This window comes from Physella acuta, unplaced genomic scaffold (genome assembly GCF_028476545.2).
Source record: "Physella acuta isolate Inbredline_101_S28 unplaced genomic scaffold, ASM2847654v3 ptg001440l, whole genome shotgun sequence".
Taxonomy (NCBI): Eukaryota; Metazoa; Mollusca; class Gastropoda; family Physidae; genus Physella; species Physella acuta.
The window spans coordinates 286,625-309,795 of record NW_026732955.1 but is presented as its reverse complement, the minus strand read 5'-3'; the positions used below and the strand labels follow the sequence as shown (position 1 = coordinate 309,795).

General features: G+C 32.3%; 1 protein-coding gene across 11 annotated transcripts in view; it reads left to right on the top strand.

The window, feature by feature from the left end:
• Positions 1-23,171, top strand: part of LOC131927780 (inositol 1,4,5-trisphosphate receptor type 1) — a 164,093-nt gene that overhangs the window by 118,294 nt on the left and 22,628 nt on the right. For 9 of the 11 annotated variants that reach the window (XM_059283590.1, XM_059283588.1, XM_059283594.1 and 6 more), the window contains 32 exons: positions 3,765-3,874; positions 4,587-4,660; positions 5,459-5,583; positions 8,564-8,650; positions 9,173-9,250; positions 9,482-9,562; positions 9,779-9,876; positions 10,563-10,650; positions 10,770-10,857; positions 11,081-11,188; positions 11,697-11,842; positions 11,999-12,077; positions 12,240-12,328; positions 12,547-12,672; positions 12,782-12,832; positions 13,247-13,327; positions 13,838-14,023; positions 14,150-14,272; positions 14,504-14,608; positions 16,043-16,153; positions 16,326-16,403; positions 16,587-16,719; positions 16,956-17,065; positions 18,928-19,086; positions 20,276-20,302; positions 21,370-21,486; positions 21,657-21,792; positions 21,982-22,081; positions 22,178-22,232; positions 22,466-22,575; positions 22,676-22,775; positions 23,056-23,163. In XM_059283590.1, coding sequence (XP_059139573.1) covers positions 3,792-3,874; positions 4,587-4,660; positions 5,459-5,583; positions 8,564-8,650; positions 9,173-9,250; positions 9,482-9,562; positions 9,779-9,876; positions 10,563-10,650; positions 10,770-10,857; positions 11,081-11,188; positions 11,697-11,842; positions 11,999-12,077; positions 12,240-12,328; positions 12,547-12,672; positions 12,782-12,832; positions 13,247-13,327; positions 13,838-14,023; positions 14,150-14,272; positions 14,504-14,608; positions 16,043-16,153; positions 16,326-16,403; positions 16,587-16,719; positions 16,956-17,065; positions 18,928-19,086; positions 20,276-20,302; positions 21,370-21,486; positions 21,657-21,792; positions 21,982-22,081; positions 22,178-22,232; positions 22,466-22,575; positions 22,676-22,775; positions 23,056-23,163 — 3,240 coding nt within the window. In that variant the 5' untranslated portion in view covers positions 3,765-3,791. The remainder of the gene's footprint in view (positions 1-3,764; positions 3,875-4,586; positions 4,661-5,458; positions 5,584-8,563; positions 8,651-9,172; positions 9,251-9,481; positions 9,563-9,778; positions 9,877-10,562; positions 10,651-10,769; positions 10,858-11,080; positions 11,189-11,696; positions 11,843-11,998; positions 12,078-12,239; positions 12,329-12,546; positions 12,673-12,781; positions 12,833-13,246; positions 13,328-13,837; positions 14,024-14,149; positions 14,273-14,503; positions 14,609-16,042; positions 16,154-16,325; positions 16,404-16,586; positions 16,720-16,955; positions 17,066-18,927; positions 19,087-20,275; positions 20,303-21,369; positions 21,487-21,656; positions 21,793-21,981; positions 22,082-22,177; positions 22,233-22,465; positions 22,576-22,675; positions 22,776-23,055; positions 23,164-23,171) is intronic. The other 2 variants (XM_059283585.1, XM_059283591.1) reach the window with 2 other exon arrangements.

Here is a 23,171-nt window from a genome sequence, read left to right as displayed (position 1 = left end):
ACGGTGGCCCAGACCATATGACCTAGACCACATGAGCTAGACGGTGTCCCAGACCACATGACCTAGACGGTGGCCCAGACCACATGACCTAGACGGTGGCCCAGACCATATGACCCAGACCACATGACCTAGACGGTGGCCCAGACCACATGACCTAGACGGTGGCCCAGACCACATGACCTAGACGGTGGCCCAAACCACATGAGCTAGACGGTGGCCCAGACCACATGACCTAGACGGTGGCCCAGACCACATGACCTAGACGGTGGCCCAAACCACATGAGCTAGACGGTGGCCCAGACCACATGACCTAGACGGTGGCCCAGACCACATGACCTAGACGGTGGCCCAGACCACATGACCTAGACGGTGGCCCAGACCACATGACCTAGACGGTGGCCCAAACCACATGAGCTAGACGGTGGCCCAAACCACATGAGCTAGACGGTGGCCCAGACCATATGACCTAGACCACATGAGCTAGACGGTGGCCCAAACCACATATCATATATATACACTATTTCTGACTGCGTTACTACATTATATACACAATTTCTGACTGCGTATACTACATTTATACACATTTTCTGACTGCGCATACTACGTTATATACAATTCCTGAATGCGCATACCACGTTTTATACACATTTTCTGACTGCGCATACTACGTTTATACACATTTTCTGTATGCGCCCACTATGTCCTCTACACACTGACTGAGTATTTCAGGTCACCTACACACTGAGTATTTCAGGTCACCTACACACTGTCTGTCTGCCGTGGAAATTCCGCCCGAGGCCCATAAAATCCCAGCTAGCAGAGCCTCCTGTTCGACCCAGTTTATAAGTCACACATCACAGCCCACAATGAGGAGCCGCTGCTCCGTTTTCTGGCACTCAATTAGCTTTGTCTAGTTCTTATCATCGCTACTGTCAAATGACAATGACAGCATATATCATCAAATGACAGTAACAGTAAATCCCATCAAATGACAGTAACAGTAAATCCCATCAAATGACAGTAACAGTAAATCCCATCAAATGACAGTAACAGTAAATCCCATCAAATGACAGTAACAGTAAATCCCACCAAATGACAGTAACAGTAAATCCCATCAAATGACAGTAACAGTAAATCCCATCAAATGACAGTAACTTTACATCCAACCAACTGCTAATATCGTGATAATATTGGCCACCTATATGTGATGATATTCCCCATCTATATGTGCTAACATTTGCCATCTATATGTGATGATATAGGCCACCTATGTGTGCTGGTATTTGCCATGTGTAAGTGCTGATACCGACTTCTCATATGTGTTGATATAGTTGTTTGTATGTGCCAATAATTCCACTGTTTATCCACGAAGGTAGAAATTTCCCGTGCAATCAAAGGGCACGTAACGCACTTGACTAAGTGAGCCGCCGTAGAGTAAACGATCAAAGGGCGATTACTGTGCACTCTCTCACGTCTCTATACCTGTTAAGCTCATCACACCCCTGTAATGAATTTAAACAAACAACTTTTAAGTACTTAGCTTAAAGGTTACGCTTCATTTTTTATTCACAAATATTTTAAAATGTAAAGAACGAAGGTAACGTTTTTTTTTTCCTTTGAGAAAATTGCGTGTTGTTGTGTCGTGTGTAGTGTCGTGTTGTTGTGTCGTGTGTAGTGTCGTGTTGTTGTGTCGTGTTGTTGTGTCGTGTGTAGTGTCGTGTTGTTGTGTCGTGTGTAGTGTCGTGTTGTTGTGTAGTGTCGTGTTGTTGTGTCGTGTTGTTGTGTCGTGTTGTGTTGTTGTGTCTTGTGTAGTGTCGTGTTGTTGTGTAGTGTCGTGTTGTTGTGTCGTGTGTAGTGTCGTGTTGTTGTGTCGTGTGTAGTGTCGTGTTGTTGTGTAGTGTCGTGTCGTGTTGTTGTGTCGTGTGTAGTGTTGTGTTGTTGTGTCGTGTTGTTGTGTCGTGTTGTTGTGTCGTTTAGTGTAGTGTCGTGTTGTTGTGTCGTGTGGTGTCGTGTTGTTGTGTCGTGTTGTTGTGTCGTGTTGTTGTGTCGTGTGTAGTGTCGTGTTGTTGTGTCGTGTGTAGTGTTGTGTTGTTGTGTCGTGTTGTTGTGTCGTGTTGTTGTGTCGTTTAGTGTAGTGTCGTGTTGTGTCGTGTTGTTGTGTCGTGTTGTTGTGTCGTGTGTAGTGTCGTGTTGTTGTGTCGTGTGTAGTGTTGTGTTGTTGTGTCGTGTTGTTGTGTCGTGTTGTTGTGTCGTTTAGTGTAGTGTCGTGTTGTGTCGTGTGTAGTGTTGTGTTGTTGTGTCGTGTTGTGTCGTGTGTAGTGTCGTTTAGTGTAGTGTCGTGTTGTTGTGTCGTGTAGTGTCGTGTTGTTGTGTCGTGTTGTTGTGTCGTGTTGTTGTGTCGTGTTGTTGTGTCGTGTTGTTGTGTCGTATTGTTGTGTCGTGTTGTTGTGTAGTGTCGTGTTGTGTCGTGTTGTTGTGTCGTGTTGTTGTGTCGTGTTGTTGTGTCGTGTGTTGTGTCGTGTTGTTGTGTTGTGTCGTATTGTTGTGTCGAGGTGTGGACCAATGGAAACAACTGCATTTTAAAATGCATTATTGTTACAGATGAAAATGACGAGGATAATCCTATAGGATTTTCAATGGCTGTTTGAACCAAATGTCTACGTTATTTCGATAATCAGCTATTATCTCCAAAATCGTTTGTTTCAAAGATAGTTTTAATAACACAACGTTCTCCAGTTAAACGAGATCAGGCATCACTGGCTAAAATTCTCTCCACTTTGGTTCTAATGGAAGGTGATTGGACTCTAATCATCAGACGGATCATCATGCACATCGATTTGTTCAATCTGGCTCAACTCTTTAGCTCCACTCTCTATATAACCCAACTCTCTCACTCTCGCTCCACCCCACCCCACCCCACCTCTCTCTCTCTCTCTCTCTCTCTCTTTCTCTCTCTCTCTCTCTCTCTCTCTTCTGTCAACATCTGACCAATTTCCGAGTGGCCTCATGTTGCTGAAGCCATCACAACAAAAGAAAATGAATAAACCCTTTTTGTGGTTGATTAAGTTCACGTTATTTGATGCAGCAAACTGTGACGTCACGGTGACATGCGCCTGTTGTACATTCAGTGCGGTCCTAGGGTAAGATTTCACAGCCGTGGTGACGTCATGTGTTGATGTACTCTTGTGCCGAAACAAAATTGCCAGCCTGGGAAAGAAATCAACGAGTTGATGCGCGAGCTGGCACCTGTAGGTTAATGACGCAGCTTTGATCGTTTTTGTGCTTTCCGCTTAAGGGAATCATTCCTGGCTGTATGTAACGTCTCAATTGTCTCTTGAAACGTCTTTTATCGCCGTACTAAAAGAGACGGCACCATCTCAGTCTAGTTGCTGAATATTGTTAAGTTTTCGCTACAAGTCTTACAAAAGTAGGACCTGAATATGTTAAGCCACACATAAATCCTTTATTTGTTCATACGTCACGCTATAGTTCTGGGAACACATAGCGACACTGCATTTGTTACATCCTTAACTAAGCCCACATTGCTGAGTATGTCCCTAACGAATCCCTAGTTGTCGAGCATGTCCTAGACAAATCCCCAATTGGTGATCATGTATCCCACTGCTCTAAAATTGCTCTAGCATGTTTAAACTCACGACATGACAGGTGTGATAATTACCCAGGTGAATGTTTCACTTGACGTCCCCATTGGTTATGATATGAACCGTTGAAAATGTTAAGATGGAGAATCTTTGTTTCCCCAGCTGAGCGGGGCGGCATCCGAGGAGGGCATGGGTGAGCAGCTGTGTATCGGAGACTACCTGTGTCTCTACTGTGAGGAAACTGAGGGCTTCGTCTGTAGCTATCAGTCCAGGTAAGTCGCCGCGACAGGAGATGATTACATCACTTGTAAATATTTACCCCAGCTGACGTGAACAGGTGTCGTCATTCCAGCCAGACGAGAATGTGGTTAGACAGCACCAACATCTCATGACACGCATGTATCCAAGTTCAAGGCGAAAGTGTACATGTTTATTTTAGATTAACGTATGTACACGCACACTAGTCAATTACGTTAACAGCAGTTAAGACAGATTACTAGATAATGCAAAAATACAATAACTTCTGTTTGTCTTGGCGTATGTACATACATTTTAAAAAAGGCCTGCTGTTGTAAACGTTATTGAATAAATTGAAGAACAAAACACCAACATCCTGGTGTGGTAGAACACCCCTTGGCTGTACAATAAGAAGACACGTGATATAGTTGCAAAACATGTCTACGTTTGTTGTTCCGAATGACTAACACTACGAGCTTAATTATACAAATTAGCTGAAAGTGCGAATACATTTTTACACGGCAGGAATTATTGTTAAAACGTACCCAAATATAGGAATTATGTATGTTATCTTTTACAAGCTGTTTATTAAAGATTTTCTTGCTACTTGTTCTAAGATATTTAGTTCTAGATGTGTCATTCTATTTTATATTCCAAAATATCACTGTGACTTGTTTAGCTGTAGACCTATTCAAATGTTCCCATAATGTTCCCATTGTTCTAACTCCGGGAACTTTTTGTTCTCAGTTCCACCAACAGTGGCCTATTTGTGTACACTGGACAAGACAGAAACCGCCCAACCAATATCCCTAATGCTCACAGTGAGATGGTTTTACAGTATTTTTGACTTATCACACTCACACTCGCACACACACACACGCACACACAATTGATAATTTAGTTATTTATTGAAATACATAAGCCTGTATATATATATATATATATATATATATATATATATATATATATATATATATATATATATATATATATATATATATATGTCATGTGTAGTGTCGTGTTATATATATATATATATATATATATATATATATATATATATATAGGCATATATATATAGGCATATATATATATAGGCATATATATATATATATATATATATATATAGGCATATATATATAGGCATATATATATAGGCATATATATATATATATATATATAGGCATATATATATATATATATATATATATATATATATATATATATATATATATATATATTTATATATATATATATAGGCATATATAATATAATATATATATATATATATATATATATATATATATATATATATATATATATATATATATATATATATATATATTATATTATATATGCCTATATATATATATATAAATATATATATATATATATATATATATATATATATATATATATATATATATATATATATATATATATATTATATATATATATATGCCTATATATATATATATATATATATATATATATACAAATAGATTTATATATTAGTTTATTTATTTATTTATCTATTCCTACCGGCCATACCTAGCCAAAAATTTATAATGCTAAAGCTAAGCTTAGTAATTATCTATGTTTATTCAAAACATTTTCAGCTGTTGTATTTCAAGTTTGTATCCAAAACCGCTATAAACTGAACAAAAAATACAGGAAATGTGTGAGCTATCTTCAAGCCGACAGTTCCGATGCTTCGGCTCGGTCAATGCTGACACAAGCAAAGGTAGGCTGAGCCAGCGGAAAACTAATTCAAAACTCATCTAAAAACATTCTAGTGAAGATCTACTAATGCTTTCAGACAGCTTTTAGAATTTCAGGCAAAAACGAAGTTTAGGCACACTTGATCTATAAGCTGACTTCTCTAGCAAGTTTAATAAATAAAAGCTATAGGATACCCCACCAGACAGATAATGTAAAAAGAAGAAACCAGAGCTTCACATCCACCTTCACTATTCAGCACTGACATTACTGGGACCAGCGAACCCAAAAATTACTTGAGGCTGACATTACTGGGACCAGTGAACCCAAAAATTAGTTGAGGCTGACATTACTGGGACCAGCTAACCCAATAATTAGTTGAGGCTGACATTACTGGGACCAGCGAACCCAAAAATTAGTTGAGACTGACATTACTGGGACCAGCGAACCCAAAAATTAGTATAGACTGACATTACTGGGACCAGTGAACCCAATAAGTAGTTGAGACTGACATTACTGGGACCAGCGAACCCAAAAATTACTTGAGGCTGACATTACTGGGACCAGCTAACCCAATAATTAGTTGAGGCTGACACTACTGGGACCAGCGAACCCAAAAATTAGTATAGACTGACATTACTGGGACCAGCGAACCCAAAAATTAGTTGAGGCTGACACTACTGGGACCAGTGAACCCAAAAATTAGTTGAGGCTGACACTACTGGGACCAGCGAACCCAAAAATTAGTATAGACTGACATTACTGGGACCAGCGAACCCAAAAAATTAGTTGAGGCTGACACTACTGGGACCAGTGAACCCAAAAATTAGTTGATGCTGACACTACTGGGACCAGCGAACCCAAAAATTAGTATAGACTGACATTACTGGGACCAGCGAACCCAAAAATTACTTGAGGCTGACATTACTGGGACCAGTGAACCCAAAAATTAGTTGAGGCTGACATTACTGGGACCAGCGAACCTAAAAATTAGTTGAGACTGACATTATTGGGACCAGCGAACCCAAAAATTACTTGAGGCCGACATTACTGGGACCAGTGAACCCAAAAATTAGTTGAGGCTGACATTACTGGGACCAGCGAACCCAAAAATTAGTTGAGACTGACATTACTGGGACCAGCGAACCCAAAAATTACTTGAGGCTGACATTACTGGGACCAGTGAACCCAAAAGTTACGTGAGACTGACATTATTGGGACCAGCGAACCCAAAAATTAGTTGAGGCTGACACTACTGGGACCAGCGAACCCAAAAATTAGTTGAGGCTGACATTACTGGGACCAGCGAACCCAAAAATTTCTTGAGGCTGACATTACTGGGACCAGCGAACCCAAAAATTACTTGAAGCTGACATTACTGGGACCAGCGAACCCAAAAATTAGTTGAGGCTGACATTACTGGGACCAGCTAACCCAAAAATTACTTGAGGCTGACATTACTGGGACCAGCGAACCCAAAAATTAGTTGAGGCTGACATTACCAGCTAACCCAAAACTTACTTGAGGCAGTAGCTGCCAGTGTAGGGCAGTATGAACTAGACCCTGCTCAGTCAGTTTATTTTCCAGAGATATCATTGTCAGTATTAATAGAATACTAGATGTGAATCTAGATCAGAAGAAGATAAAGAAACTATGCAGTTCGTGAATTTCACCTTCAAAATTACTTTAAAATGTTATAAAGGGCTAAATGCTTGAAAATTTAGTAAAATTTAAAGTACTGAAATTTTTTTTCATAAAGAACGTTTTAATAACAAGCTTTTATGTAATAATGCTCTAAAAAGTTTACATAGTAGCGTATAATTTATTTTCTACTTTTTAGTGCTTTATTACATAAAAGCTTGTTATTAAAACGTTTTTTATGAATTTATTTTTATATTTGAACAAAATAATGAATGTATACATACTGCTGACGGTGGGTTTTTATATAGATTAAAATCATCGAAAACCATGCTGCATAACTAGTTATTTGAAAAGGTAATGAAAAACAATGTCTTTGTCTTGTTTCATTTGAGCTGGCAACAAGAAAAAAAATGTTTTTTTTTTTGTTATTTAACCAATAAATATAGATAAACCAACGAATTCATAATTTATGGATTAATAGCCAAATAGATAATACAATTTTTTTTTAATATCACTTTTTTAAACTTCAAAAAATAAATCTTCAAAAAAGTTTCAAATAGTCCTAGATCTAGATCTAGTTCTTTAGACTGCAAGTGATCAAAGTGCATCAAGTTCCATTACAAAGATTAAATAGAATAAAATGTCAGTGAATGTGAAAATCTTGTCAAAATCAATTAGCATTTATTTCTAATTGTCTCATTTTGAAATAAATCATTTCATTTAAATATTTAAATGTAATGTTTGTTATCTGATGAAATTAAGACAGATCCTAGTCTGTTTACTCAAATTTTTAAATTATTTCAACGATTTTCAAATAGGGGTCGTCCATAAATGACGTCGCAATCGTAGGGGAAAAGGGGGGGGGTTCAGTAATTTTGTGACGGTGTGTGATGAGGGGGAAGGGGGCGTTCAAATGGCGGGACGTCACACTTATGCATTAAAAAAAACAATGTTTGAAAACTAATTTTTAGCCGTTATTTCGCGTTTTAGTACATTGTAATAGGAATTGATTAAAATACTCTATGTTGACAGTGTTCAGACAAGATTTTGAAAATTTTTTAGGAGAAATTCAACTGCAATTTTGAGGGGGTCGTAGGCTGAGATGTGACGTTATTTTAGGGGGGGGGGGGGGTTAGCTTTTTGTGACTATGTGCGACGGAGGGAGGGGGAGGTAATAATCGTCCAAAAAGTGTGACCTCATTTATGGATGACCCCATACTAGATCTAGGTCTAGATATAATATAGTAATTTAATATACTGTTAGCCATAAATTATTATAATCATCTAAATGAAAATAATATAGAGGTCATGTATTCTTGAAATAAATGGTTTTAATAAATAAAAGAGCCCATCACTTTTTTCAGCTGGCTGCAGAGGCAGAGAAAAAAGATAATCTGGCTGAACAGACTAGGCAGCATGGTAAAAGAGTTCGCTATGGTGAAATTGTACAGGTACAGACAGTCACCCATTGTTTATTTTTAATCACAGTTTGTTTTTATTTAAGGCACACAGTTTAAATTGAACTTTACCTGTGGTACTAGTTTTCCTCAATTGTTTACAGTTAAGATTTAATTGTGTAACCTAATCCTAATACTAATAAATAATTAATATTGAGAACAAACATTACACAAAAAATAAATAATAAGTTTAAAAAATATAATATATAGATTCTAATTATAATAATATATTTTAAACAGATGCATAAATATATAGTTTTGTTAACTATAATTGTAAACACATTTTTTTTTTCATATAATAGATAATATTTTTTCATTTAATAGATCTAATTATTGTTGCATTTTTATTAAATTTTCTAGACTAAATAGTAAATAGAATCTAGATAGCAAATTTAAGTTGAGCAATTAACTAAATTTTTAGTAAATTAAATAAAATTTAAATGAATTGAAAATTGAAACTGTATCTAAATCTATCTTTGGCTAAAGTTTAATATTATTTCTTGATATCATGTTCAGCTCAAGCACATTTTCACTGGCAAATTTGTGCATATGAGCACCACACACACCAGTAAAAAGGATAAAAACAATATGAAGGTAATTGTTTCTATCAAATATTGTTTTTCTTAAAGTGAAGACAAAATTATGCAGATAATATTCCTAACAAAAAACAGCTTTTAGTTGCAGAACTAAACTTATTCTACTGGTAGATGAGGCTAACTTCTGTTTTACCAAGATACGTTTGCTGAGTATAATGTAAAAAACAAATTATGCTTAAAATAATATGTTTAAATTAATTAATACATGTTTTATTTATCTTATTTTTAGGTGTCATTAATTGAATTTAATGCAAAAAATGCACAATTTAGAATTCTTCCCAGATACAAAGTCAAATCAGAAGGAGAAGTGGTAAAAACTTTAAACTGAAACTATCACTTAGTCTTATATCATTATTTTTCATATTTATGTTAGAAAGGGTTAAAAAAACAATAAAAAATTATAAACCTTTTAGCTTCTTTTTTTTTGTAGTGTAGTGCAGTCAATAATATTTACCCTTTTTTTTAAATCAATCTTGGTTTGAGCTTTCACTGAAGTTTATAAATTAACTTCAGAATTTTACTACAGGTTCAGCTCTATGATCAAATTGTGTTTGAAAGTGTAAAATCACCTGGACATTACTTTCATGCAAGTGAATCTTTTCAGATTGACCACTACACCTTTGGGTAAGGGTCCCTGTTTAATTCAGCTCTGTCCTGAAATATCTGGTCATGTTAGCTAAGATCAAATACAACTTTAAAAATTAATGTATTAGGTGGTGTTAATTTAGGCTCCTACACTAGATAAGATTAACATTTATTACTAGAAATCTAGCCTATTCTTTAAGGTATCTGTTACCATCTGGTTTATTAATTATTTAACATAATCTTGTATTGGTATTTATACCATTTGTATATGTCAAGGTTTTAGTTTTACTTATTCTTTAAACACAAAATTTAGATAAAGCATTTATTTAGATTAAAAAATTGTTTTCAATTTGTAAGCTTTTTTTACTGCTTTGTATTTATTTAAACACATCAACTATGGCAACTATAATGTAGTTTTATTTCTGTATTTCTTTAACAAATATTATTCAGTCCTTGATTTATAACAAAACATTTTAATTCTGCATCTAACAAAGAATATAAATAATGTTTTATATATGCAAATATTTTCACTAAAAAGATGTTTATCCTTAAAATAGAAAATATTTTATTAAAAAAAAATAGGACCAACATCTTTTAGATTTTAAAATATTGTCTTAAGAAAAATTGGGTATCTACTCTTTTCACAGAATTTTATGATCAAACATTTTAATAATACTGATCGTAATTAGAAAATAATAAACATCTGTTTTATATGGTTAAACCAGGTCAGAGTTGAACTTGGGTGTGGAAAGATCAAGTTTTACATTAATTGGCAGCTTCAGAGATAGACCAGAGCAAAACAGATTTGTCCGGGTATGTCTGGAAAATCTTACACCTTCTAAAAAGTCGCATAAAGTATTTTTAAATGATTTGTATAATGTTAACAAATATCAAGCCTATCATTTTTTTTTTTTTTAATTTTTACTTTTTAGGGTGGTTGTGTAATTCGTCTTTTTCACAAAGAATTAGAAGCATACCTTGTGGCAGAAGGATTATTTGATGAATCACTTATTGAAGATGGTAAAATGAAACTGTAGCCTACATGAGTGGTTGAGAGAGAGAGATAGTTGTTAAATCATTTTTATGTGCATGTGTTATTGAGCTGGTGGTAAAGTTTTCAATGTATTTTACTATTTAACTAATACATTTAGTAGTATCATAATTCAAGTAGTATTTATGCTGGAATAAATCTGTTATTGATTATTTTACATTTTCTTATTAAACATAATTAATTCTATTTAAGTGCATTTCCGTATCCGTGCCATTGATCAACATCGCCCAAAATCCTTATCACCATCAACATCTGGGATAACATACTGGCAAGTTGAAGCAGAACATAGCATTTTAGATGGTAGGTGTCATAGCATTTTAGATGGTAGGTTTCATAGCATTTTAGATTGTAGGTGTCAAAACATTTTAGATGGTAGATTTCATAGCATTTTAGATTGTAGGTGTCATAACATTTTAGATGGTAGATTTCATAGCATTTTAGATTGTAGGTGTCATAACATTTTAGATGGTAGATTTCATAGCATTTTAAATTGTAGATGTCATAACATTTTAGATGGTAGGTTTCATAGCATTTTAGATTGTAGGTGTCATAACATTTTAGATGGTAGATTTCACTTAATTATAGATGGTAGATTCCATACATTTTAATTAGTAAGTGTCATTACATTTAGATAGTCAATGTCCTAACATTTTAGATGATAGAAAGCATAGCATTTTAAATAGTAATAAATATTCAATTAAAAAATTTAAAATAATAAAGGAAAAAAAAGTTTTCAAATGTTGCACATTGTGATATGACATGTTATTTTTCATTAGATATGTAATGAATTTAATGTTACATGTAACAGGAGATATTTTGAGATGGGAACAACAAATACGGCTAAGACATATGCTGACTCGCCAGTACCTGTGTTTAGATACAAATATGGACGTAATGCTGACACCAGACTCCACAGATCCCCGTACTGTCTTTAGACTTCATTCAGTACTTAAGGTTTGTCTTTATGTCGACTTATTTTTAAAAATAATTTGCTTTCATTACAACTAACTTAGATGAAATAAGACATAGTGAAAATAAATTGTTACATGCATGAATGTGTAATAATCATCCATTATTACTTATAAATCTATATCATCACTTGGTCACAAGGAAAGGGATGAGATACAGTTGGAGAGCTATGCAAGGATTGAACACATGCTGACCAGTCGCTGGCTACATGCACTTAAAGGTGAACATTTTTCATTCAATTTAAACACGTTTGAAATAGAAGAAAACCTATTATAATATTAATATTTACTAGTTAACTATTTTAATTTATTAATGGGTTTTGTTTTATAGTAAAGTTTTATTGGCTCACTTATAAAACATTTATTGTAATAATTTTCTAAAGATGAGGATTATGAGAAACATCAGTACAATGAACGTGACACAGAACGAACCATGCAAGGTCTAAGGTGGGATGGTGCACCTTTGAGGAAGGTAAACACATTCTTTTTAATTTTTCCGATAATATCTATTTAACCTCCATATACTTTGAACTGCAGCATGTTTTCTAATTAATACCAGAGCAAAACACAAATAAAGGCTAATCTTTGTTTTAACTTTTTTGTTTAAACTAAGATCATTCTCTCACAACACATGTGGATGGTAATATTTGTTTGATTGGTTAACTTAAACCGAGATCTGTTTACAACCAGGTTGCAGCTAGCCCAGAGAGCATGTATGACGATGCTTACACAATACAACAAGTTACAGAAGATGAAGCTCTCAACTTTAACTATGTTGCTGGGATGGTGCCATTTCTTTTCAATATCATTCAGGATGTGAGTAACACAAACATTTTCTTCTGTTACCCAACAAAGTTAATAAGAAATTTTTATTTTATAACTTCAAAAGTAGTAAGTTTAAGAAAGTTTTTTTTTCTTTTATTAGCAACGAAGTGGCACAGCTCTCACAGCAAGAAAAACTCATGATATGATATCGGTATGGTATAATGTGTTTGTGATATGGTAATGGTATGGTATAATGTGTTTGTGGTATGGTAATAGTATGGTATAATTTGTATGTGATATGGTAATGGTATGGTATAATGTGTTTGTGATATGGTAATGGTATGGTATAATGTGTTTGTGACATGGCAATGGTAGGGTATAATGTGTTAGTGATATGGTATGGTATAATGTGTTTGTGATATGGTAATGGTATGGTATAATGTGTTTGTGATATGGTAATGGTATGGTATAATGTGTTTGTGATATGGTAATGGTATGGTATAATGTGTTTGTGATATGGTATGGTATAATGTGTTTGTGATATGGTAATGGTATGTTATAATGTGTTTGTGATATGGTAATGGTGTGGTATAATGATGGTCAGCATTTTTGTTTGTTTGCTCAGACTTTACATGAAATTAAGGAGTTTATAATGCCTGATGGTCAGCCAGACAAGGACAGACAAAAGTTGCTGCGAAACCTTAGGGTAAATCGTGTTTGTTTTTAAATTCTATGGCTTAACATTTTAATTCTCATTTCATTTTTCTTTCTATTCTCCTTAAAATTATTAAGTTATTATGTCATATATTATGTTAGCTTTTTTGTAAAAAAAAATTGATAAACTTATTAGTCAAATTATTGAATCATTTTGTTATAGGTGATTGACCTACTAGTCAAATTTTGAATCATTTTGTTACAGGTGATTGACCACCTAGTAGTCAAATTTTAAATCATTTTGTAACAGGTGATTGGCCTAGTAGTCAAATTTTAAATCATTTTGTTACAGGTGATTGACCTAGTAATCAAATTTTAAATCATTTTGTTACAGGTGATTGACCTAGTAGTCAAATTTTAAATCATTTTGTTACAGGTGATTGACCTAGTAGTCAAATTTTTAATCATTTTGTTACAGGTGATTGACCTAGTAGTCAAATTTTAAATCATTTTGTTACAGGTGATTGACCTAGTAATCAAATTTTAAATCATTTTGTTACAGGTGATTGACCTACTAGTCAAATTGCTCCAGTGCCCCCTGCGTGAAGGAGATGAACAGCTGCACATGATCAGGATATTTAAAGAAGCTTATGATGTGTTACATGCTTACATGCTGGGCAAAAGTAGAAAAAATGCTTTGTACATTGCTAAATACATTGATTTCTTCCAAACTCAGTTTACTCAGAAGGTAAATTATTTTGTATTGTCTCCTAATTTAGTGTTATGACATTGTACTACAGCTCACAGTCTTGGTACTGATTTGACCCCTGTATTAAGTGTTAAGAAAATCTCAATGAATTGTTTTTGTTTTAAGGGTGGAATTGGCCTCAATGTGGCACAGATGATTGTAGAACTTATTAGGGATAAACGAAAAATTGTAGATCGGATTACTCAGAATCACATTGACACCTTCATTCAGCTACTTCGAAACAATCCAGTAAGTGTCTCAAAGTGTTCTTATCATTGTTAGCTAATTACATCCAGTGATTAGATAATTTTCTAGAAAGAAATCTATTCAAAACAAAGATTTGTATATTTTAACAATAATGTAAGCTATTCTTTCCTAGAGATGTAGACATTATTTGAGTAAAGTTAGTAGTTGAATCAATTTTAGAATTATAAAATTAATTGTAATGAACTCATGACCTGGTGTCTTTTCGTATTGTAGAGCTATCATTTCCTTGACCTTCTTCATGTCTTGTGTGTTTGTGATGAAGTTGCCATACCAAACAACCAGTCCTATATTGTGCAGCAATGGCTGAGAAACTACAAGGTAAACTTGTTTGATGACTTATAGAACTATAAGGTTAATTTGTTAGATGGTTTATAGAACTATAAGGTAAACTTGTTAGATGGTTTATAGAACTATAAGGTTAACTTGTTAGATGGTTTATAGAACTATAAGGTTAACTTGTTAGATGGTTTATAGAACTATAAGGTTAACTAGTTAGATGGTTTATAGAAACTACAAGGTAAACTTGTTAGATGACTTATAGAACTATAAGGTTAACTTGTTAGATGGTTTATAGAACTATAAGGTTAACTTGTTAGATGGTTTATAGAAACTACAAGGTAAACTTGTTAGATGGTTTATAGAACTATAAGGTTAACCTGTTAGATGATTTATAGAACTATAAGGTTAACTTGTTAGATGATTTATAGAACTATAAGGTTAACTTGTTAGATGATTTATAGAACTATAAGGTTAACTTGTTAGATGGTTTATAGAACTATAAGGTTAACTTGTTAGATGGTTTATAGAAACTACAAGGTAAACTTGTTAGATGATTTATAGAACTATAAGGTTAACCTGTTAGATGATTTATAGAACTATAAGATTAACTTGTTAGATGGTTTATAGAACTATAAGGTTAACTTGTTAGATGGTTTATAGAAACTACAAGGTAAACTTGTTTGATGACTTATAGAACTATAAGGTTAACTTGTTAGATGGTTTATAGAACTATAAGGTTAACTTGTTAGATGGTTTATAGAAACTACAAGGTAAACTTGTTAGATGGTTTATAGAACTATAAGGTTAACCTGTTAGATGATTTATAGAACTATAAGGTTAACTTGTTAGATGGTTTATAGAACTATAAGGTTAACTTGTTAGATGGTTTATAGAACTATAAGGTTAACTTGTTAGATGGTTTATAGAACTATAAGGTTAACTTGTTAGATGGTTTATAGAACTATAAGGTTAACTTGTTAGATGATTTATAGAACTATAAGGTTAACTTGTTAGATGGTTTATAGAACTATAAGGTTAACTTGTTAGATGGTTTATAGAACTATAAGGTTAACTTGTTAGATGGTTTATAGAATTATAAGGTTAACTTGTTAGATGGTTTATAGAACTATAAGGTTAACTTGTTAGATGATTTATAGAACTATAAGGTTAACTTGTTAGATGGTTTATAGAACTATAAGGTTAACTTGTTAGATGGTTTATAGAACTATAAGGTTAACTTGTTAGATGATTTATAGAACTATAAGGTTAACTTGTTAGATGGTTTATAGAACTATAAGGTTAACTTGTTAGATGACTTATAGAACTATAAGGTTAACTTGTTAGATGATTTCATAACTATAGTTGGGAAACAGAGGGGGCCTATTATGTTATGACATAAGTGATATAGTAAATAACTTAAACCTGCTAAATTTTGCCCTCTTATTCTTTAACTGAATATATAATTGTGTACAGGACAGTGTTTACCTGATAGACAGAGGCCAGAATATCAATAAAAGACCCAACATAGTCTACATCTCTGTAAATGGTGGAAGTTCTTGGGTGGCATTACACCAGTTTGTTGATGTAAGCACATTTTCTTCATCATTTACTTTTGTATGTACAATAGTTACCAACAAAATAAAAACTATTTGTAATCCAGCTCATTAGTTACCAACAAAATAAAAACTATTTGTAATCCAGCTCATTGTAATTTGATCAAGCCTAACGATTATTTGTGTTTGTGTGTGTGTTACAGACTGAATCTGCTGAGTATGACTTTGAGAAGAATCTGTTTCTTATGCATCAGCTGGACCTCATGAAAGCATTTTGTTTTGTAAGTTTCCACAAATAAAACTATCATATGAGGAGAGACTATCAATGAAAATGAATATAAGACTGTAGGAAAATTAAATATAGTTTTGTTTTGATAATAAATATTTTGAATGAATGTAAATGTTTATACAATATTTAAAAAAACTAAATCTTGTAAAATGATATCGAACTTGTAATTGTTCAGGGTCGGAATGACTTCTCTATTCACACAATCACAAGAGAGTTTGGCTACATCACCTGGGAAGATGCCTTTCTGTGCATACAGTCTGATCTCTTGCCTGACTCAGTCCGTGCTAAGTTCACTGAACTTGTTATAGGTTGGTGCAAGAATACTTTTGTTTTATGCTGCTCTAATGGAGTATCTGGTGGGTTATCTGACTCCTGTTGGGGAAAGGGAAAATAAAGGTGGCTGGGCATACAACTAACCACAATAACCCTTTGTATGCCAAGGTCATTGAAACATGAACTCTACTTCATCTACACTATTGCCTACATGTTCAAAAGAGTTACTTTAGTTGTTTTTTTAAATGAAAAATATTCTTTTTGTTCACAGGTTTGTTTGTGGATGTTGGAAACAATTACTCAGTGTTGGACAACCCAAATATTTGCTTTGTCTATGAATATGTTGGATCTAAGGATGCAGATACTGATCAAAGCCAATATGTAAGTTATCAAAAATTATTGAAACTTAAACAAGCAACATTTATATAAAAACTAAGTATTAACACAACAAAGAGCTTATTATAACGCTAATAAATTTATGGCTATGGTAACTATATAATTAAAACAATGGAATTAAACTCAAGTGTACTAGTCATTTATGTGAATGAAAGAGCCTAAAAGGCTTATTAAGGTAAAACTAGACTTCAAACTATAATCTTAAACACATCTCTGTAAAGTTAAGTAAAATGTCATGTTAAATGTATTAGTTGCTCCCACTGTAAGCCTTTAGTTTCATCAATCTTGCACAACCTATAGATCTATGCTTTTGCATTGCATATTCAGATACATATTTTAATAAATTTAAGGATTAAAACTTAAAAACATTGATTAAAAAATGTTTCAAAAATGCATTTCCAAAAGCATGTAATACATAATCAATATTTCTGACTAGTTGAGCATGTTTGCATGTTATGTTTAGAATGTGTGAGGCATTGCTGTCAAGTTTTGGTAATTACGCTTTGCATTTTGTGGTTTTGTTGCATGATTTTATCTTGATATTGTTGACAAACATGCTTTTCATACTGATATGTGAATATTACAAAGAATGTATTTATTAAAGTGTATGTAAATATTACAATGTATATACATAATTACTGCAATGTATATGAACTATATTTTATTTGTTTTCTCTGTTGATGATCATTACACAATGGTTGTGTATTGGTGATGTTCAGCAGCTCTGATAACAAATTCTCAGTTATTGACAACTCTCTTGTCAAATCTTTCCCTTTGTAGGCCTACACTAACTAGTTATTTTTAAAGTGTTCAGTGAAACAAAGGAACAGAAACTGATTTCTTCTTAAATGTTACTTAATTTTTTGTTACAATATTAATAACTTACAGTTAAAACTATTTAGATAAGTGAGTAAAAGATTACTAAAAATAAGTTTTTTTACTATAAACAATTTATTTTTCTAAAAACATCAAACACTTATATCCTATATTTTTAAAATAAAGCTTTTTCACAACTGAATCAAGCACCTACCTACTCTGCTTTATTTCTGACAAGTGTGTATTGGTTCTCAATGTAGCTATCTAATCATTAATAACAAGTGTAAATCACACATACAACTATCATAAAACCAAAGCTATTGATTTGTTGCTGTAGTTAGAAATAAAGAAAAGTATAATGACCTGTAGGACAATAAAATTCTTGGAATAGCTTGGGTGCATGTAGGCTTATACTGTGCACTACCAAACTATTTGGACAGCACCAGATAAACACACAACTACTCCATTGTAAACATCTATGTGCCAGCAGAGTTAACCACTTCTTTACCTTTGGTTGTTTTTGGGGTTTTTTTTATTAATTTTTCTACAAACAAAATGTATATTACAGTTTCTTTTTTTTTTAAACTTAAATTGCAACTTTTATTTAGTTGCAAAGTTAAAAGTTAATTAAATGAACATAATTTCCACATGAGCATGAAGCTGCTAATGTAGCCAACACCTGCTAGATACTTAATTATTCTAATATTTAAGCACATGAAATCTGTTTTTGTTATATTGCGCTACTTATTTTTCATTTAAATTTTATGCATTTTTACAAATAGCATTTTTGTCTGAAAATGAATACATAATAGTATGATTTCAGTTTAATGGAATGATTATTGAAGAGGACAAACAGTTATATCTTTTTTAGAAATATTAATTAATATTAACAAAATTGTAATCTCAATCAAACTTTTCCAGAAACAGCCAGTATAAATAAACCTAAGCTAGAATGAGCTACCTGATATATGGGTTTTTCTGTAGCTTGCATATGTCTTCAGTGCCACATGTTAAATGTCATTTGCTTGTAGCCACCTTCTTCCTCAAGTACTGAAAACACTAGAGAACAAGCCAACAACAGACATGTTGCAGATTCAAGCTTCACACTTCACTTGGATAATAATCCTATCTTGAGTTCTAGTGATGATGACACTGTAATGTGGAATGGAATCATTGATATGCCCATTGAGGTAGTCCTTATCATAATCACATATAAACATTAGAAAATATCAACACAACTATTCATTCTTACTTAACTACTAGCTTAAAAAATATATAAAACAAATTATACTTAAACCTCCCTAGCATTTGTTATTAAACTTAACCTAACTTACCTAGATAATCACAAGTTGCATTTTAGCAGAATTTTTACATTTTGTGACTTGGTAGCTTTACCGTCTTACACATTTTTTAGACTATTAGTTTCTTTTTTTTTTTCAAATCTTAAATGAATGTCATTTTTTTTTCAAAAATATTTCTTAAGTAGATTTTATATTCATTATATGATATCTATTTACAAAACTAAAAATTATAAAGATTAGATTTACTTAGTTCCATAAATAGAATTTTAAAATAAGAATAAAATAATGTTTCAAAATAAAGAAAAAACAATACTTCCATGAGCAGTTCCATAGAAAAATTCTGAAATAAATTAGTTTATCAACATAGAGTTAGCTGTAAAACTATAGAATTTCAAATATGTTTCTACTAACTCTCTTCCTCACCTGCTTGCTATTTTTCTCTTTAATGTTCTGTATTTTTGCAGTCAGTCCCTACTACAGACGTCACTTTTTTTCAGAAGTTGTCCAAAACCTGATCAAGCCTTTTTCTTCTACCTTTTTTTCACTTAACAAATATTTCATCTATGAATGAATTTAAACTTGTATTTTGTACATAAGCATTCACATTATTCACAAGGAAATATTTATTGCTGACTTAATAATAAAGTATCAGAATTTAACTTGGTTTTAAGTCAAATAAATTTAAAATATTAGGTGCTTTTAACACAGGATTTCTATTTTGTAAAATGCCTATGTTACCAATAAAATTGATTTTGAACAACCATATTTCTGACATTAACACAGAAAACAACACATAAATGTATAAGAAAATTGTTAGCTGATTCATTACCTAATATCTTAAAGATACATGTTTTTAAGTGTTTTAGATTTTATGAAGATAAAATGCAGCATCTCTAAAAATTTGTTTTCATTTTCACTACATTTTTATGAGAGGAAATCAAATTATGTTTATATAACAGTTGACTTTAATATGTTGCTGTTTTAAGCTACTGTTACAATGGTCAGGCTGTATAAAGCTCTGATCAATTTCACTAACATCATAATTCATTCTGCTTTCTATTGCTGCGGTTTTGGACAGAATTGGGGAGAACCCAGACGTGGTGAGGTAGGCTATTTTAGAGAAAACAATGTTGATCTATTACATTGTGTAATGCTAGTTTTTTTCTAAATGTTATTAATATTAGACTTTGGATTTTATTCAGCTTTCTATGCACTTTATAGTTAACCATTATATTTTGTATTATATGATACTTAATTTTGGGATCAAAATTAAACATTCTTGCAAATTTTAGGATATCAACTTTTGTAATTTGTATTATAAGAATGGTGTGTGGTATCTGTGAATATATTTATATATATATATATATATATATATATATAGAGAGAGAGAGAGAGAGAGAGAGAGAGAGAAAGAGAAAAGAACTAATAAAATATAACAATATGCTTACCAAATTAATAATTTCTTTATAATCATATTTAAACTAGCTCTTAATCTTTTAGATGAAATTCATTGATTTTAGTTAGTGTGTTAAGAGAATGCTAATTTTTAACAGACTTCTTGCTGCACAAAATATATAACTGCATAAAATAAGTTGTATTTACTAAATCATATAACATGGCTCATTCTTCTGTAAATAAAGTTTAATAAAGGGAAGTTATTATTTAAGTATCACAATTTTTTTTTAAGTCAAACTTAGCATTTGTTAATTTAAATCTCATTTCAATAAAAAAAATAGTTACAGACCTAAAAGATTTACCAATTTAAATGGAACTTTGTATACCTAAATCAGTTGCTTTGCAAATATCCAGATGAGATAAAAAGTTATATTTTTTACTTTAATAAGTAAACTAAATTTTTCTTTTTTTAAATGTATTTTCCATAAATATTGTAGCACATTTCACTATTCAGTATGTTGCAATTATTTTAGCCTATATCTGTTTTACACACTTTTTAAACTAGATTTTTAATGAGAATAAAATTCTTGGCTTCTAATGTTCAAGTATTTTTATATTTCTGGAAAGATAGAAATAATTGTTTATGTAGCTTGCACTTTGCTTGAAAACTGACCTTGTGTGTAATTTTGATAGATCTCCATAACTTTAAAACAATATTCTAATAAAGATTCTTTAACAGAACTAACAAGTTTGCCTATATGTTTCTGTTTTCTGCAGGTTGTGAAAGATTTGGTTACAATATTTCCAGTGTTGAGGGACTGGCTGGCAGAGTTTTTATCACAAAACTGCATCATGACATCAAGTATGGTTGGCAGAAATTTGCTGGTCAAACAGGTAAAAAAGAATGTTTTCCCATATCTTAACAATAAGTAAGTTAAAAGGCTTTAAATTTGAAGAGAAAAAGTAAAAAGCAATAGTTTTAAGTCTGAACAAAAATGCCAGTTATCAAAACATGAAATATTTTAAGTCTGTCTTTTGGCTCATGTATAAATGGTTCCACCTAGGTGTTGCGTCTGCTGCAGTATTTAGTTAAGTTTGGGTACTACATGGATGTTGGAGATGTCCATAAGCTGCTCCCCCCTCTACTTAGTTTGTTAGATGGGCGACAAGATGTTCCATTCCCAAGAGATAAAGGGAAAGGTAATCTTTACTCAACATCTTGTATGCTTGTTATATTTGTATCATGAATTAAATTATGTTTAATATATAAAAATCATCACTAAACACAAAATCCTTTTTCTAACTAAAACAATAGTTTTTTTAATTGATTTCTCAAAGTACACATCAGGGTAACTAGGTATAAAATATGTCATAATTTTTTCTAATTAGGATATTCCAAAGAAAGTCAGAAAGTTATTCAGACTTACAGAACCACTGGTAGATTTGAAATTAGTGAGGAGGCAGAAGCTGTTGTCAATGCTAAATATGAGTGAGTTTTACTGTCAATTTAAAAATTAATATTTCATTTCATTATTGATAAGAATCTAACCAAGTAAACTTCTTAACATTTGATGCAACTTTTTAGGGCATTGGTTGCTTTGGATTTGCTTCTCACTTTTCAAAGAAATTTGCGACTCAAGGTACGTCTTTTTGTTAAAGCTACTTGTTGAATATATTATGGAAAAACAAAAGGTTTCATAATTTAATGGTGTTAGAAAAATGTATAAATTTTTGTAGCAAAATATTATATCTATATATGGAGGTGTAAAAAATGTGTTAGCATCTAAACATGATTCCATGTTTATTTTATTCATTTGTTTTATTATAGAATCTCAGAATTTCTTGAGATGAAAAAGGATAACTTTTTTTCCAGGTTTTTGTCACTATGTTTAAACAAGCTGAACAAGGAGCAGCAAAGAAAAAAGTTCAAAGTATTCTAGAACCATTACTGTATGAGTCCTACAATGCTGCAGATCAGAAAAAGTAAATGTATATTAGATACAATTGATTTATAAGGCCTGTAATAAATAAAGCTTTGACTTTTGCAATAGAGGTTTCATATTTTATACTGTATACTTTTCAGGAAAGCTTTAAAAAAGCAGCGAGATGTTTTAAAAGAGCTGCGAGAAATGTTCAATAATTCAGCCATCTTGGATATTGACAGCACTACAGCCATTTTAATTGTAAGTTAACATTTCCATCCTGTTTAACATTTCCATCTTGTTTAACATTTCCATCCTGTTTAACATTTCCATCTTGTTTAACATTTCCATCCTGTTTAACATTTCCATCCTGTTTAACATTTCCATCTTGTTTAACATTTCCATCTTGTTTAACATTTCCATCTTGTTTAACATTTCCATCTTGTTTAACAATTTTTAATAACACTGCGCTTCTGTGCACAATTTTATTTTTAAATTAAAACTGAATGTAGGCTATTAAACATGGAATTACATTTTTTAGGATCTGTCCCAGTACAAATATGAGCAAATGGTTGTCAAGTCCTTAGACATACTAAACAAGCTGTACTCATCGCAAATGGACATGTTTACACTAGCAAGGAGAGCACAAGTATGAGA